The sequence below is a fragment of the Giraffa tippelskirchi genome, chromosome 1, assembly GCF_054371585.1.
Source record: "Giraffa tippelskirchi isolate mGirTip1 chromosome 1, T2T-mGirTip1v1.2.pri, whole genome shotgun sequence".
Taxonomy (NCBI): domain Eukaryota; kingdom Metazoa; phylum Chordata; class Mammalia; order Artiodactyla; family Giraffidae; genus Giraffa; species Giraffa tippelskirchi.
This window is the reverse complement of record NC_137275.1, coordinates 171,202,655-171,218,522: the sequence shown is the minus strand read 5'-3', so window position 1 is coordinate 171,218,522 and position 15,868 is coordinate 171,202,655. Positions and strand designations below refer to the sequence as shown.

Sequence of the window (15,868 nt, the reverse complement as noted above, 5' to 3'; positions counted from 1 at the left end):
TAATACAAATTATATTATAAAATATATAAAAAGTATACATAATAAATACATTATGCTATATAATAGAATAATTCCAAATTTTTAGCGACTGCTGATCCATCCACAGTTGATCCCTCTTTTGAGTTCTCTTCATAGAGATCTCGTCTCTGCTTCAAGCTAGTGGATTAAGTTTTTCTTTTTTCTGTTAGACCCTTTGTAAAGACCAGTGGCCGCTACAGGCCAGGAATAGGGCACTTTGCCTGTATTACTGTGTTTAGCTTTCACAATAATTCTACTTTTTAAATCTATTTTATGGATGAAGACACTGAAGCTTAAAAAGATAACTTGCCCAAAGTTATGTATGATGTTAGTGGTCAGATGTTCTGGTTATCTATTGCTATATGACACATTGCCCAGGAATTTGATGGCTTATCACAACAATTGTTCTATTGTGGGTCAAGAATTTGGGCAGGGCTTAACAGAGAGAGCTTAACTCTGTTGCATGTGGCATTGGCTGGGTGGTTTGACTGGGGCTAGAAAATCTTATTTCCAGGATGGCTGACCACATGACTGTGCTGTTAGTCAGGGTCCTTAGTTCTTCTCCATGTGGCTGCTATGTGGCTAGGTTCCAAGAGTGTGTACTCCATAAGACAGAAAATGGAAGCTGTCAGTCTCTTAAAGCCACATCATAGAAATTGTCATGATGATACTTCTGCTGTATTTTACTGCTGAGAAAGTCATGGAGCTGTCTAAGACTCAGAGAAAGGGAACATAGACCCAACTTCTTCTTGGGAGGAATGTCAAAGAATTTGCATGTTCAGTCTACCACAACAAGGATGAGAATCCAGACTATAGTCACTAGGCCATATAGCATCTCAACTAGTACAATACCCTATGCTTTTCTCAATCACTGCATCTCTGTGTATTATAGTGACTAGACCGTGAGCTCTTTGAGAACAGGGGTCTTGCCTTATACATTTCAGTTTGGGTATAATATCTACCTGAACATAGTTAATGATCCATTAATGCTGAAGGAATGAACAAGGGAGAACTGAGCTTCAATCCTGGCTCTGCTTCTATGTAGCTCTGTTAGCCCAAGAGGATATTGAACTACTCTGGGCCTTGGCTACCTGCTCAGTAAAATAAGGGTATGGCATTAGATGGTCCTTAAAGCCTTCCTTTTCCCAGCACTACTGCTGTATTAGTCTGCTTGTGCTTCTATACAAAATACCATCGACTGGGCAACTTAAACATCAGATGGTTATTTTTCACAGTTCTGGAGGCTGGGGACTCCAATATCAAGATGTTGTTCCATTTGGTTCCTGATGGGAGCCCTTCTCTTGGCTTGCAGGTGGTCACTTCTTACTATATTCTCACATGGTGGAGAGAGAGGGAGAGAGTGAGCACTCTGGTCTCTTCCTCTTTTTATAAGGCTACTAATCCTGTCAAGAAGGCTCTACTCTCATGACTCGTCTAAACCTAGTTAACTCCCCAAGGCCCCACCTCTTAATGTCTTCGCTTTGGGGATTAAAGCTTCAATATGTGAAAGGCATGCAGTCTATAACAACCATCCTACTAATCTACTCAAATAATTTCAAAATGAAGAGTGCTCAGAAACCTGAGCAGGAATCAAGAAACCTGAGAGTGAAAAAGAGTAGAGGAAATGGGAGTGTTCTACAGACAAGTGCAGAGGCCTCTAGAGAGAAGGGGAAGTGGCCTTTAGGCTCAGATCTGATACTTGAGTTATAATAATGGCACTTGGAATAGAAAGAAAGTTGGAGGAGGCTTTTTCAAAGGTTGAAGATGTTGGACTTGGGAATTAATTGGCTATAAGGGGTAGGAGAAAGTTGTAAGTCAAATTGAACTCCCTATTTTGTACTTGGGTAACTGGGGGAATGCAAATTTATCTAACAGCAGTGGTCCCCACTGAAGTATTCTTGGGCTTCCATTGTGGCTCAGCTGATAAAGAATCCGCCTGCAGTGTGGGAGACCTGGGTTTGATCCCTGGGATGGGAAGATCCCCTGGAGAAGGGAAAGGCTACCCACTCCAGTATTCTGGCCTGGAGAATTCCATGGACTGTACAGTCCATGGGATCACAAAGAGTCGGACACAACTGAGCAACTTTCACTTTCAGTGGTCCTCAATTTTGAATATACAGAGGATTACCTGATGTGCCTGGATCCCTCTCAAGACAACTTAGATCAGAATTTCTAGAGATGGGCTGGAACATCAATACTTTTTCAAAGTCCCTCAGATGGTACCATTGTGTAGCCAGGGTCAATGATTTCTAATTTAGAGTTAAAGGCACTAGATTTCTAGATGCTATGGAATGGTAAGAATCTGAGGATCAAAGACTAATAACTCCCAAATAATTTGGGGAATGTGTTGTACAGTATGTAGAAGAATGGCTCCCAAAGATGACCATGGAGTTTCCCTGGTGGCTCAGTGGTAAAGAATCTTCCTGCCAATGCAGGAGACATAGGTTCAGTCCCAGGGTCAGGAAGATCTCCTGGAGGAGGGCATGAAAATCCAGTCCAGTATTCTTGCCTGGAAAATCTTATGGACGGAGGGGCCTGGAGGGCTACAGTCCATGGGGTCACAAAAGAGTCAGACATGACTTAGTGACTCAACAACAAAAGATGACTACATCCTAATCCTCAGAACCTGTTAATATGTTTTTACACGGCAAAGGGGGATTAAGGTTGCTAATCAACCGACCTTAACATGGGGAAATTATCCTGGATTATCTAGGTAGATCCAGTGTAATAATAAGAGTTCTTTAAAAAGTGGTAGAGAGAGATAAAAGGAGAGAGACAGAGGCATATGTGCTATGGAAAGATAACCAGGGAGATGCAACATTATTGTCTTTGCACATAGAGGAAGGCAACCATGAATCAATGAATGTGAGCTGCTGCTAGAAGCTGGAGAAGGGAAAAAAATAGAGGATATTCTAGAGACTCCAGAAAGGAATGAAATCTTATTGACACCTTGGATTCTTGAATTTGACCTGATGAGACCCGTGTCAAACTAATGACCCACAGAACTGTAAGATAATAAATTCGTGTTGCTTTGTGCTTTGTGCTCAGTCATGTCAGACTCTTTGTGACCCCATGGACTGTAGCCTGCCAGGCTCCTCTGGGAATTCTCCAGGCAAGAATATTGGAGTAGGTTTCCATGCCCTCCTCCAGGGGATCTTCCCAACCCAGAGGTCAAACCCAGGTCTCCTGCATTGCAGACAGATTCTTTACCATCTGAGCCACCAGGGCTGTTTTAAGCCACTGAATTTGTGGTAATTTGTTTCATCAGCCTCAGGAAACTAATATAAGTGGTCAATTCAAGAAGGCTTCCTGGAGGAGGTAAATTTTTATAAACTTTTTTGTAGAAACGTTGGTGGAGAAAAATGCAGGGAGATAGGTGTTATACATTTGAGTTCATAAGAAGAAAAAGTCAAGAAAACTCAAGGCTGTATAATACCTACCCAAAGTTAAATTCAGAGGAATTCAGTGATTGTCACTAAATTCTCCAATGGAGTCACAGGCAAAGCATTCTCAGGAATTTTCCTCAGTAATGTTACTTGATCGTGATTAACTTCACAGATTTAAAGGCTGACAAGACACTTGTTTTACCTGGATGGTTTTAAATTACTTAAGTCAGCAAAGAAAGCTGATAGAATCTGCAGCTTCCATACAGCTCATCGCCTGAATGTAAATCAGAGCTCAACATTCCCATCACTCTCTCTTAATCAGATCTGTAGACTCAACTGATTTCTTTTTATTGGGTCCTCCTGAATAAAAAAACAGTTGGATAATCACATATACACACAAGATGAAAGAGAGAAAGAGAGAAGCCTTTCATATGTACATTTATTCATTAAGATATATTTATTGAAATTTATGTATGAAATGAACTATGTTAGGGATACATCAATGAATGAGATAGGCAATTGTCCTTGTTCTCATAGAATTCACAGCCTGGTGGAGAACAGACAAATAATCAGGCAATTTACAGTATCGTAGACATTATAGGTTGCTGTGAGAGAACATGAAAGGGGCAACTGACTCAGTATGGGGGTGGAAAGGGAGAAGTAGATCAGGGGAGGCTTCCTGGAGGAAGATAACTTTAAAGCAGCATCAGCAAATCCTGGGAGATAGTTAAGAATGGAAATTCTCAGGCCCTTTAAACAGACCTATTAAGCCTGAAATTCTCTGAGTGAGGCACAAAAATCTGTGTTTCAGTACATCTCTGGGTGGTTCAGATAAACACTAAAGTTTGTGTACCAGATGATCATACCTGGGCTGCATGTGGGAATCACTTAGAACATTTTTACACCAGACTGATGCAGTCTCCCTGCTGTTAGAGCAACTGATTCTATTGGTCTAGAATATAGCCTGGGAAGCAGTATTTTTTTTAAAGCCCTGGATGATATTAAAGTGATTTTGAAGTGTAGTCCGTGTCGAGGTCACTTCTCTAAACTGATAGCTGAAGCACGAGTTAGCCAGGCAGTGGGGCTGGTGGGACGGCAGGAAGGGCACTACAGGCAGGTGTGCCAAAGCCCAGATATGTGTGGGTCCCTGATAAGGCAGGCTAGAGAGTCCACATGACAATATTCTGTGGCTTAAATTAAGGTTCATGACTATGAGTTTAAGTGTTTATTGCAGTACTTCTTAAACTTTAATGTACAGAGAAATGATCTGAAGATCTTGTACAAACACAGACCCTTATGCAGGAAAGAGGTTCTGTTGTCCTCACTGTTCCTGAGCACACATGTCAGAGTGGATGGGGACTGCGACTGCAGAAGGATGTGTGTATCCATAGCCCCAGGGCCACCATAAGGGTACCCAGTTAGGATGAACTGCAGAGGTCTGTTGCTGGGCAGGAATGTTTTGAGAGCAAGGAGGAAAGATGCAACCTACCACAACCTCCTAGCCTGCTCTTCCTATTATTTTCCATCAAGGTCGTACTGCTTTTAGCTGAGCAGTAACCCCCTCCACCCCACAATCTAGCTGAGTGTGTCCCCTGGCCAGGCCAGCAGAGTCGGCTCATTAAGTGACCATTGGAGCTCTCTGTAACTTGCCAGCCAGCCAGGAAGGCGCTGGCCGAGGAGGGGAGCTCTCTGGGGGCCTCTCTTCCCTCTTTCCACCTCCCCTGGCTGACAGCGGCGGTGCCTGCGGCAGAGCCTCCCTCTGCAGCAGCCCCTTGCACTTGGCTCACACTTCTGGGCGCTGTCCATGGTTGCAGCATCTTTCGGCGCGCCACGTCAGGAGGCCGCAGCGGGGCCCTGCGATTGGCGGAGGAGCCCCTCGCCATCCGCCAACACTCCCGCCCCCGCGCCCCAGCCGCGGAGCTCCGGCCCCACAGGCGCGTGCCAGTCAGCGTGCCAGGAGCGCCCTGGGGCTCCCAGGCGTCACACCCACTTTCCTTATTAGGGGAGAGTCGGACGCTCCGAGCGGGCGGCGGGGCTCGGGGTGGGGTGGGGAGCTCTGGGAGGCGACAGCCGAGAGCTCAGCCACAACCTCAGCCGCCTCCGAGCGGTTGGAGGGAGCAGCCGGTCGCTGCGTCCCGGGCGGCCACTTTCCGGGGATCCGGCTCCTCTCGCCCGGGAGGAGATAGTCCTCTGCGCCCTCCGGGTATCTCCTGTCCATACCTTTCTCAACGACATGGAAGAATTTTTGCAGCGCGCCAAGTCTAAATTGGTAAGTTGAGGGAGCAAAGCTGGGTGCGTTGGTTCGCGCGCGCGCGTGTTGATGGGTGGGCATTACAGCGGAGGAGGAAGAAACAACTTTGCCACTTAGTCGTCAGGGAGTGCGGGCTGTCCTCTGGAAAGAATCTCTGCGACTCTGGGGCTTACCCCAGGCAGTCTGTCTCCATAATCCGCCCCCAGAGCCAAAGCCCCGGTTGGGGTGGTGGTGACCTGGTCGAAGTTGGGCGCTGTGTGTCCAGCTGTGATCTCTTTGGCTTTTAGTTGGAGAGACGCAGATCCAGCCAAATCTACAGTTTGCCCCTGAAGGCTAGAGGATAAATGGGTGTGGTGTTCCTTGCGATAAAAGAGCAGATGCGGTACGCTTAAGTGTAAAGGGAAAAGAAGCTGTACTTTAGCTGGAGGGGATGACAAAACCTAAATGAGGAAGTGGTAATGCCGACCTAGAGGAAAGTGTGAGAATAGCAGTTTACCCGAGCATCCCTTACATGGGGTTTGCTCCTTCCTGGGCAGGAGTCAGGGGTATTCTAGTGTGAATTGAGTCTCTCTGGGCCCTATTCAGACCTGTCTTTTGTGGCAGAGGCAGAAGGGGAAAACCTCAACTGTTGCTGTTGCTTTGGGGTTTGCCAGATTATCTTTCTCCTGGAAGCAGACCAGCATGTTGGCTGACTCTGTTTTACTGTACTGCTGTCCAAACAGTGAAGGGTAATTTCTTACTGTGTATATTGACAGTTGCTATACATTCTGGAACAACAGATTCTAGCAGTTTCCTGATTCCAAATTGTTTTGGCTCTCCAGCATTGCAGTAATGAGCATAATGGAAATGTTTCTCTTTTGGCACTTAACAAAAAAGCTTTTGCCCATTTGGAAGCAATATCTAATGAATGCTGAAAGCACCTTTTACAGGCCTGGCATAGGAGGAATTGCATAATTTATGTTTCCTTTAACCTTTAAACCTTCATAAAAGCCAAAATACAAAGTCTGCATTAAGATGACGTCTTAATCACAAGGCACGGTATTTGCAGGGTTTTTTTTTCTGTAACTCATTTACCCTTACACAACAAAGGGAGTGAAGATGAATGTGTGATTCTTACAGAGATTTAACTGTAAGTATCCTTTAAAAGATTATTAAAGTTGATTCTTACAGAGATTTAACTGTAAGTATCCTTTAAGAGACCTTTCAAGTTGACTAATGCTAATAAAAATACTTTGTTTTCTACCTTAAGCCTCCCAGAGAGTTGATAGTCTGTGGGGATTTCAGAATTGAGGAGGTTTGTGATTGTTTCTGTGTTTACTGCTGACTCTCTTATAGGTTTACTTGAGCACATGAAGGAAAAAACTGAAATACTTGCATTTCTTTTTTTCTTTTTTCCATTTCTGATAGTATAACTATGCTCTTTGTTCTTTTTCTAACCTTAAGTGAGAAATGATCAAAAAAGATTAATTTTGGCAACTTACTCATTTTTTTTTGTGGATAAAAAAATGGTGATCAACCATCACGCAGTTGTAAACTGCACCTGTGTTCCACTCCTGTAACATTTATTTTAATAATAAACATTTAGGTTGTGGGGTCTGATGTGAGCAAGAGGTTTGTCTCATTTCTGAAGAGCGATTGCTGAGGTGAAAAATTCCCTGTTTCGGATTAATTAGGTGAAAGTCATGCTTAAGTTTATTTACTGAGTCCTTTCATTAGAGGAACAGTTGCTCTTCATCATTTAAAAAAATGACAGGAAAAAGAAGTGATTGTTTGTAATACTATTCCCAGTTTCCTGCTTTAGCTGGAAGAATAATTACTGTGAATTTTATCTTTTTTCTTGTAGTAGGTTTTTTTGTTAGCGACCACAAGTAGCCTTTCATCTTTAGCCATAGTAAAGGTGGTTTGGTCACTTTTAGTGTCACATATCCCCTGACAAATTATATTTTCTAGGTAGATAAAAATTTTACTTAATATACAACATTCAACTATAGTAGTGGGTAAACCTTTTACTTTAGAGGATACACACACACACACACACACACACACACACACACATATATACTCTTTGTTTAGGAGAAAAAAGTTAAGTCAATAGTTATGGCATGCGTTTGTGAGAGGTTTATTCACAATAGAATGGTAGGGTTTTTAAAAATTAGGTTAATTCTTTGGGAAACACTTTAGGGAGAAGAAAATTATCATGCTGGTTCTCACCTAGACTTTATTAGACCAGAACTAGATTGAATTTAGGTGTTACCTTTAAGCCATTTTCCATCAGAAGTTGATATAGATTTATCTTTATGAAACCTAAAAAAATATCTAACAGGGATTATTTCCTACCTACTTGACTTCTTTTTTTGATATTCTGTACATATGATATATATCTTTTAATGATTTGAAATAACCATTTCCTTTTCAAAGTCTTAATGTTACCAAACCAAACTTGGGTTGGCTTGCCTGCACTCAGTAAAGCCAATCTACTGACACTGGGTTATGGTACAAGAAAATGCAATATTTATTGCAGGTTCCAAACAAGGAGTCCAGTATTTAGTACTCAAAAGGCCTGAACTCCCCAATAACTTTTAGGGAAAGGTTTTAAAAGTCTTGGTGAGGGACAGGGGTGTTGTGGGGTACATGATCAGCTCATGAGCATTCTTCTGATTGGTTGGTGATGAGGTAATTGGGACCTCACCAGTTTCAGACCTTCTCTGCTTCCAACCACCCTGGGACCTACATGCTTGTGGGCAGCATATAGTTAACTTCTACCTGATGGGGGTTTCAGTGTCTGAAAAACAGCTCAAAGTATATAGCTCAGAATATTATCTATAACTCTTAAGAAGGAACTAAAGGTCCTTGACTTTTTTTAATGGCTAAATTCTTATTATTTTGTCTCGTTTGTTTTTCTTTCTTTCTGCATTTTTTTCACTTCTCTGATTAAATTTATTCTTTGGAACTCAAGGAAGGACTAGGAGGCTAAAGTTTTTCTACAGAGGCAGATGGAGAACCTGGGAAGGGGAGGAGTCTGCTCCAGGCAGGCCCTGTAGGATCTTGTTCTGTTACGTTCACATAACCTCTTCATCACTGGAGCTAGCTAATTTCATTAGCTAAAGACCAAAGAAATTTTAAATTGTAAAATGGAATTACTATTAGCCATAGATAAAATCTCCAATAACCAAAACTTTGGAGAAATTGTTTGTATGCCCTTTCTTCTGACTAGGAGCATTTATTATTCATCTGTCATTGTGGGGAGAGAAGCTCTGCTGTTCTAGGCCAGGCCCTTGGGTGGAGCGGAAATCTTTGAAGTAGAAGGAAGGTTTTTCATTTTTAATCAGGTAGCTTGAAGGTTATTTCTATTGAAATTGGGAGAGTGGTCTCCTAATTCTTTTTTCAACTCAGTTCTGCTAGTCCTCAAACTGAGGCAGATTCAGTCACTTAATCCCATCCGACTTTTCCTTAAATTTCCCCTTCGGATACTTCCCCTTCATTCGTGAGACTATGTGGCATTTATGAGAAATGACAAAAGTAAACCTCAAGTGTGGCCTAAGAGGAATCACCCTCTTCTGGAGCTCAAATGCTTCTCAAGGCGGCCTGCCTCCTGCCTGGGAAGAACAGGCTTGGGTACCTGCAGTTTCTCTGTAAAACACCTTAGCTGAAGGCAGAGGACAGCAAGGGAAATAGTCACTCCTTCCAAGCACAGTCTCTAGAAGTGGTGCCTTCCTGACAGCTAGGGAACTGATTCAGTTATTTTTAAAACAATCAAGACAATAGAATAAGCACCAGGAGAGCAAGACCCCCAAGGCAGTAGGGATGGAAATCAAAGGATGATGCTTGTTACCTGGGTTCCCTTCCCCTTATGAGAACCCAGCTATGGTTCTTTTTTTAAAGCTAGTATTTATTTGATTATACAGGAGGATGAATATATCTTCCTGTTTTTACTGAACACTTAGAATTTTTTCCCAGTCTATTGAGAATTGTTTTGCAGAGAATTATTTTTCAGAGTGATCCTTCAGTCACCGTGGTTTATTCCTTTCTAAGTTTCGGTCATCACAGATCAGCCTGAACAAGTCATTTCTAAGGGGTAACCACACATAGGTATCCCTTATTTTGAAAAACTCATTATTTGATCCTCCAGCTATGTTTCTGATCTGGATACTCACTGCTCGAACTAGAAATAAGAGCAAAAACACATTCTATTTTTCTCCTGCCAGTGCCCACTTGACTTTTCCACCTGCCCCTTCTGAGCTGAAATAGGGACAGAGATCAAATCCCATAGTTCCAGATCTATCCTTAAATTTTAGCCATACTTTCCATTTTCAGTTATCCCATTTCTGTAGTGGTGTCTTAGTCATTCTTAGACTCTTTCTGTGGTAAGAGAAATTGAAGATGGGGAGGGAATGAGGGCTTTGAGCCCTAGCCTGTGATTTAGCAAATGTCCTCCAATATCATAGTGGTTAGCTCAAAAAAGTGTTCAGGCCAAGACAGCCTTATGATGTCAGTAAATGGTCCAAGTTCCCATGAACTTTGGAGAAAAAGAGGAGCTAAATGAGGAATGGGACCCCTGGAATTCTGACTGGCAGGAAGCCAGGGTCTTTACACAGGGCAGCCTGGCTGCTGAGCCTCTCCCACTGCCAGACCGCACAAGCTGATACAAATCAAGAGGTGCTCAGGGCTGGGGATCACTGCAGCCCTGGTGCCCTCAGAGCTGGGTCACGAGCCAGCATCGGGGGAAGTGTCAGCTGCCAGCAGAAGGATACAGGGCACATCAATATCCCAGGAATGCTGTGGGGAGAGGGTCACCGTCACCGCCAGAGTCTGGGGAATGCATCTGCCCTTGAGCAGTGCCAGCTGCAGACGAAGGGCTCGTTTCTGTAGTGGGAACTGGTCCATATGTGGACTTCTGTATTAGGAAAATCCTGGGTGACCCTAAATGTCAACTGACACTCTGGTATGTGGTGTAAGGACAAGGAAGCACATTCAAAACTCCAAAGGAACAACCACATCAGAGTTGATAAAGGAGATGAGGTTTCAAAAAAAAAAAGAAAGAAAGGAAAACACTGCAGTGTGTCTGCAGAGGAATCATCTTGATTGGAAATTGAGAAACATATCCTTCCTGACATCCTTTACAGAAACAAGGTCATATGTATCAATAAAAAGCATCTTTAAAATGAATGTTCCATACCTTTTAAAAGGCCACGGTGGTAAGGACTGGGAAGGATGGAGATGCTGGTGGAACAGCTTCATTTGGAAAGCTGAGCTAATTCTGATCACAGACTGCAGGATCAGCTCCCTCCCCATCATAAGCCAGGGCTGGCGCACTTGAGACTGTGCCTCTTGTCAGAGCATTCCCAAGCAAGAAACTCAGGAATCCAAAGCACTTCTGCAAATGTGGTCCCACCGCCTTAGGGGCTGATGAGAAAAGAGCCCTTAATTGCTTTAGGCCTAGAGTCAGCTCCATTTCTCACTGGCTGAGCTTTCAAATTGGAGAGCTGTGGTTTTTGTCCTGGCCCCAGGGTCAGAGAACGAGACTTTTTCAGGATAAATCTCAGAGTGGATTGGTCTTCCTCAAAGATGAAGAATTGGTCGCTGCTGTTTGGACAGCACTTCAGATCTGGGAAGATGCAATCAGGTGAGCAAGGACACTCTTTAATCAGAAATATGGGGAATATTTTATAACTAGATAAAAAGGTGACAGCTTTTGTATAACTTGTTTGTTTCTCTGTATCATTAATTAGGGCAGATATTAGCAGTGTTTTAGATTTGGTATATCCCCCTGGGGAGCTCTTGTAAGCAATAGTGGTCTAATGATGGACGGGTCACTCTTCCCTTATATCTACTTCTCCTTAGGGTACTAGATGAGCAGAGAAAAGGTGAGGGGTAAACACTTGGGTCTGAATGAAGGCTGCAAAAGAGGAAAGAAGCTCTAGGACCAGAGAGGTCAAATGCATGGTGTTACCTTGGTCACTGATTCTTTTTGAATCCTAGAGTCATGGAGCTTGGAGTCTTTCTTTGAAAAGAAACTGGGAAGGGGCAGGGCTGATGCATTCAGGAGGCAGCATTCACAGGAACTTGGATATGACTGGTGCCCTCTGGGTTTGCGCAGTATGCAGTCACACATCGCATTATGATTGTAATTGTAATATTACAATATTACATTTGTGCACACTGTAATTATGCACAATCACACATGGCCGCCCTACCACGGGTCCCAGAGTAACCTACTCAAAGTCTCTGGCAACATTCCAAATCCATTTCTGTCTGAGCTCTGTGGCTTTGGGCTTTGGATTCTAAGGAAAAGTCATCTTTCTTCTTAAGAGCTCTTGGGAGGCTAACTGGGCACTAGATCGCCCTGAAAAATTAGATCCACAAAGGTTGGGTCAGAAAAATTAAGCTGATATTACAGCCTTGGGTTTTTAATCTGAAAAATGAGATAATGATACCAACTTTGCAGCCTTGTCATAAAGCCAAAATAATGTACCTACAGCCCTAAGCACAGAGCTTGAAACAGTGGCTACTTCTGTCCCTTTGCCCTCAAGCTCCCAAGCTGTTCTTTCCTGCAGTTCCTTGTCTCAGTAAACGGTATTAGTATTCATCTGGTTTCTCCAATTGGGAACTTCCTTTTCCTCTAACCCTTCCCCACCCACCGTATATCAGACATCCAGATGACTCCAATGGCCAGCTAGCCAGTTGATCCCCTGCAGACCACTCTCCTTCCCACTACTGCCAGCCATTGTGAAAGTGTCTTTTATTTCTGTCACATTACTCCCTTAAATCCTTCTTATCAGTTTCCATTGCTCTCAGGAGAATAGACAACTCTCCTACCCTGACCCTAGGATCTGACTCATCTGCTGCCCAGCTTCTGCTGGCTCCTTCTCCTAGTTTAAATAACCCCTACCTCTTCTTCAGATCAGGGGAAGATGAAGGGAAAACTTTGCTGAATGACCTCTTTCCACCCAACCTCCCAGTTCATGAGTCTAAGTCAAGGTTTTGGGTGATGTTTTTAGATCATTTATCTTAGCTTGTTATTATATCTCTATTGGGCATGTTTGTTTGATTAATGAGAGTAGGGACCAAGGTCTCTGTATGGATTTGCTCTGGAGACCTGTACTCCAGAACCTGGTGCAGTGCCTGAAGCTCAGTAAATGGCTTTTATTTGTTCGTGAGAGGCTTTTTTTTTTTTTGGCAATTAATCATTCCTCATTATCTTTATTTAAGCCCTACGTGAGTGCTAAGTTGCTTCAGTCATGTCCAACTCTTTGCAACCCTGTGGACTGGAGCCCACCAGACTCCTCTGTCCATGGGATTCTCTAGGCAAGAATACTAGAGTGGGCTGATATGCCCTCCTCCAGGGGAATCTTCCTGACCCAAGGATTGAATCCATGTCTCTTACATCTCCTGCATTGGCAGAGGGATTCTTTACCAATACCACCACCTTGGAAGCCCAGTTAAACCCAAAGACCGTTCCAGTCATGTCTCCTAGAGATGATTTGACTCATTGCTCTCTTTAGTTGCCAATCTCTTGTCTCTCTGTTCAGCAATGGTTAGACAGATACTTTTTTCTCAGAGAAAAGAAATCCATGGTTTGTTGCCTTTGCAATAACAAAAATGTTGGAGAATGGGAAAGCAATGATGCTGCTGTTGGCGTCTTTCACATGAACCACACCAAGAGGACCAGGTTGTCTCTTTCTGTTGGTGATCGCAGCAGAAGATTGTTCAGTTCTTCCCACGGTAGTGACTCTGGTCACCATATACAGGTTACCAGTATCAAACTTGTTGAAATCAGTCATCTTGCCAGATTTGAAATCAATCTCAGTGGAGTCATTCATTTTGAAAGGGAATTGGGATAGTGGATGATACAAGCATCATGGGTCACCAGATGAGGGATTCTTTAGTGCCACAAAGATCTTTCTTTGCACAAATTGTACTTGGCTCCTCAGGTGTAATTCAATGAACAACAAAGCCACCCTTGTGTCACAGATCAGACAGAAAAAATTCTCCCCTTTCTTGCAAATGCTGATGACATCCTTAAAGCCAGCAGGTGGGCTGTATCAATTTGGACCTTGCCATCAGTCTTAATGAACCACTGCATGCAGATCTTCTTTACTTCATTTCCTGTCAGTGAGTACCTAAATCTGTTCCTTAGTAAAAGATGAGGGGAAGATACCCTCTTAGCTCGTGGGGACCAGTTGATGGATGAGGAGCAAACACACTGGTCAATTTACTCAGCATTGGGTGCTTTGGAGCTGCTATATCCTTCAGGGGCTTCTTGGGACCATGAGTCATGACTGCATGTATACTCAGTTGCTCAGTTGTGTCCCAGTCTTTGAGACCTCATGGACTGTAGCCCATGAGGCTCTTCTGTCCATGGAATTTTCCAGGCAAGAATACTGGAGTGGGTTGCCATTTCCTACTTCAGGGGATCTTCCCGACCCAAGGATCAAATCCTTGAATCCTGCGTCTCCTGCATTGGCAGGCAGATTCTTTTACCACTGAGCCACCAGGGAAGCCCTGAGCCATGACTGTGCTAAGCACAAAAAGGTGGAAGTGTTTTTAGAATGAATGGAGCCATAAGATATAAGGCTTGCAGAACTCATAATACACTGTAGTGGCCAAAAAATGAATAAATGGATGAGCAGGTGCAGACGTTAAGAGATCTGAATCTGGAGAAGGGCTGGCCATAGTATATGGGAATTCGGGTTGGTTTACTAGAAGGAGATGAGAGATGTTAAGGTCAAGGAGTGCCATACAGTGATTTTATGTGGTACACACTTTGTACAAAATGTTACTGTAAAATAATGAGCCTAGTTTTTATGCATGATTGCTTGGAATCTGTAAGAATTGGTGGATTAAAGCATAAATGGATTGGAGAGAGGCAGGGAAGGGAATAGGCACTATGCAAAACCACAGTGTGCATCAGTAGACAGAATGGAACTATTGGAGCCTTAGATCTTCCATTATGTGGTCCAAAGGGGGAAAATTAGACTCCCCTAATCCCAGCCATTTCACCAAGCTGGCCCAGCTTGTTCTGGTGCTTCTGGGCCAGCACTAATGTCATGAGACTAGCAGGGAAGATTTTTCAGTCCTTGATAGGAAAATTGAAGGCCTTCCAGACTGGCCTCATCAGTCAAATGATATTAAGACTGTTGCAGGTGTGTATGTACTAAGACAAGAATATCTCTTTCACTCACAGTAATAAAAACATGAAAATGATCATGATGAACAAGAGAGCCAGGAAGCCCTATTTACATTTTATAGAAACAGGGATGATTTTAATTTGACTGAAATTTGTTGACTATCTGTCTTATCCCTAAGAAATATATTTTTCCACTTAATACTCAAAACAGCCTTGTAATGTAGCTATTATTTCCCTTTTCAGTTGAGGAAACTGAGGTTCAGGTGGGCAAGAAGTTTGCCCAAGTTTTCAAGTCAGTAGAGAACACAGCCGGTGTTTGCTCCCAGGTCATCTGACTCCCATTCCAGGACCCACTCCCACATCTGTGTCTTCCCACCAGATATCCTGGAACATTTCATTCTCTTTAAATAAAATGCGAGCAACTTGACAGGTTTATGGGAGGGTTGGGTAGTGAGTTCACTTTGACCCAAGAGAGGTTCATTTCTCTGTCTTTAACTATTTTATATTAAAATATCCTTGGATAATTGACTAATCAATCAATATTGTTGAGAACCTGCTATGAGAAAGTTATGGTGCGGGACTATCTATGATTTGGTTGAATAAATTGGGAGACTGTTTCACTGTATGCCCAAGTGAAAGAAAAATAAAAGACTGATAAACTACTTGGAAGATAGGGTCTGTGACTAACTTCTAGAGTGACTAGAAATATTGTGGGTATTTAGTGAATTTTTGATGAGAATGGCTTTTTAAAAAAGTTAGAAGTTGCCCCTTAGTTGCCATCAAAGTTGGAGTACAATTTTTGGTTTTCCAGATTCCTTCATTTTTTTGTAACAAACAACTGAGTTTATAATGTCCTACAGTAAGCTTCCTTCTGCTCTTTAGATTTCCTATGTTAAGAACTGATTGATACATGAAAATATGTGCAAACATTATTTCAATTTAGAAACTTATTTAGATTTAGTAGTATTATGTGTAATATTAAAGGACACTTACTCCTTGGAAGAAAAGCTATGACAAACCTAGACAGAGTATTAAAAAGCAGAGACATCACTTTGCTGACAAAGGTCCATAGAGTCAAAGCTGTGG

The 15,868-nt window shown here is 42.8% G+C and overlaps 1 protein-coding gene and 1 pseudogene across 3 annotated transcripts in view; one reads left to right on the top strand and one right to left on the bottom strand.

The window, feature by feature from the left end:
- The first annotated feature begins 5,546 nt into the window (after positions 1–5,546).
- The window catches only part of PRUNE2 (prune homolog 2 with BCH domain), a 284,658-nt gene continuing 274,336 nt past the window's right edge, over positions 5,547–15,868 (top strand). For all 3 annotated transcript variants that reach the window (XM_081505723.1, XM_081505702.1, XM_081505712.1), the window contains exon 1: positions 5,547–5,673. In XM_081505723.1, coding sequence (XP_081361849.1) covers positions 5,638–5,673 — 36 coding nt within the window. In that variant the 5' untranslated portion in view covers positions 5,547–5,637. The remainder of the gene's footprint in view (positions 5,674–15,868) is intronic.
- On the bottom strand, positions 13,126–13,932 carry LOC145539638 (small ribosomal subunit protein eS4-like; annotated as a pseudogene).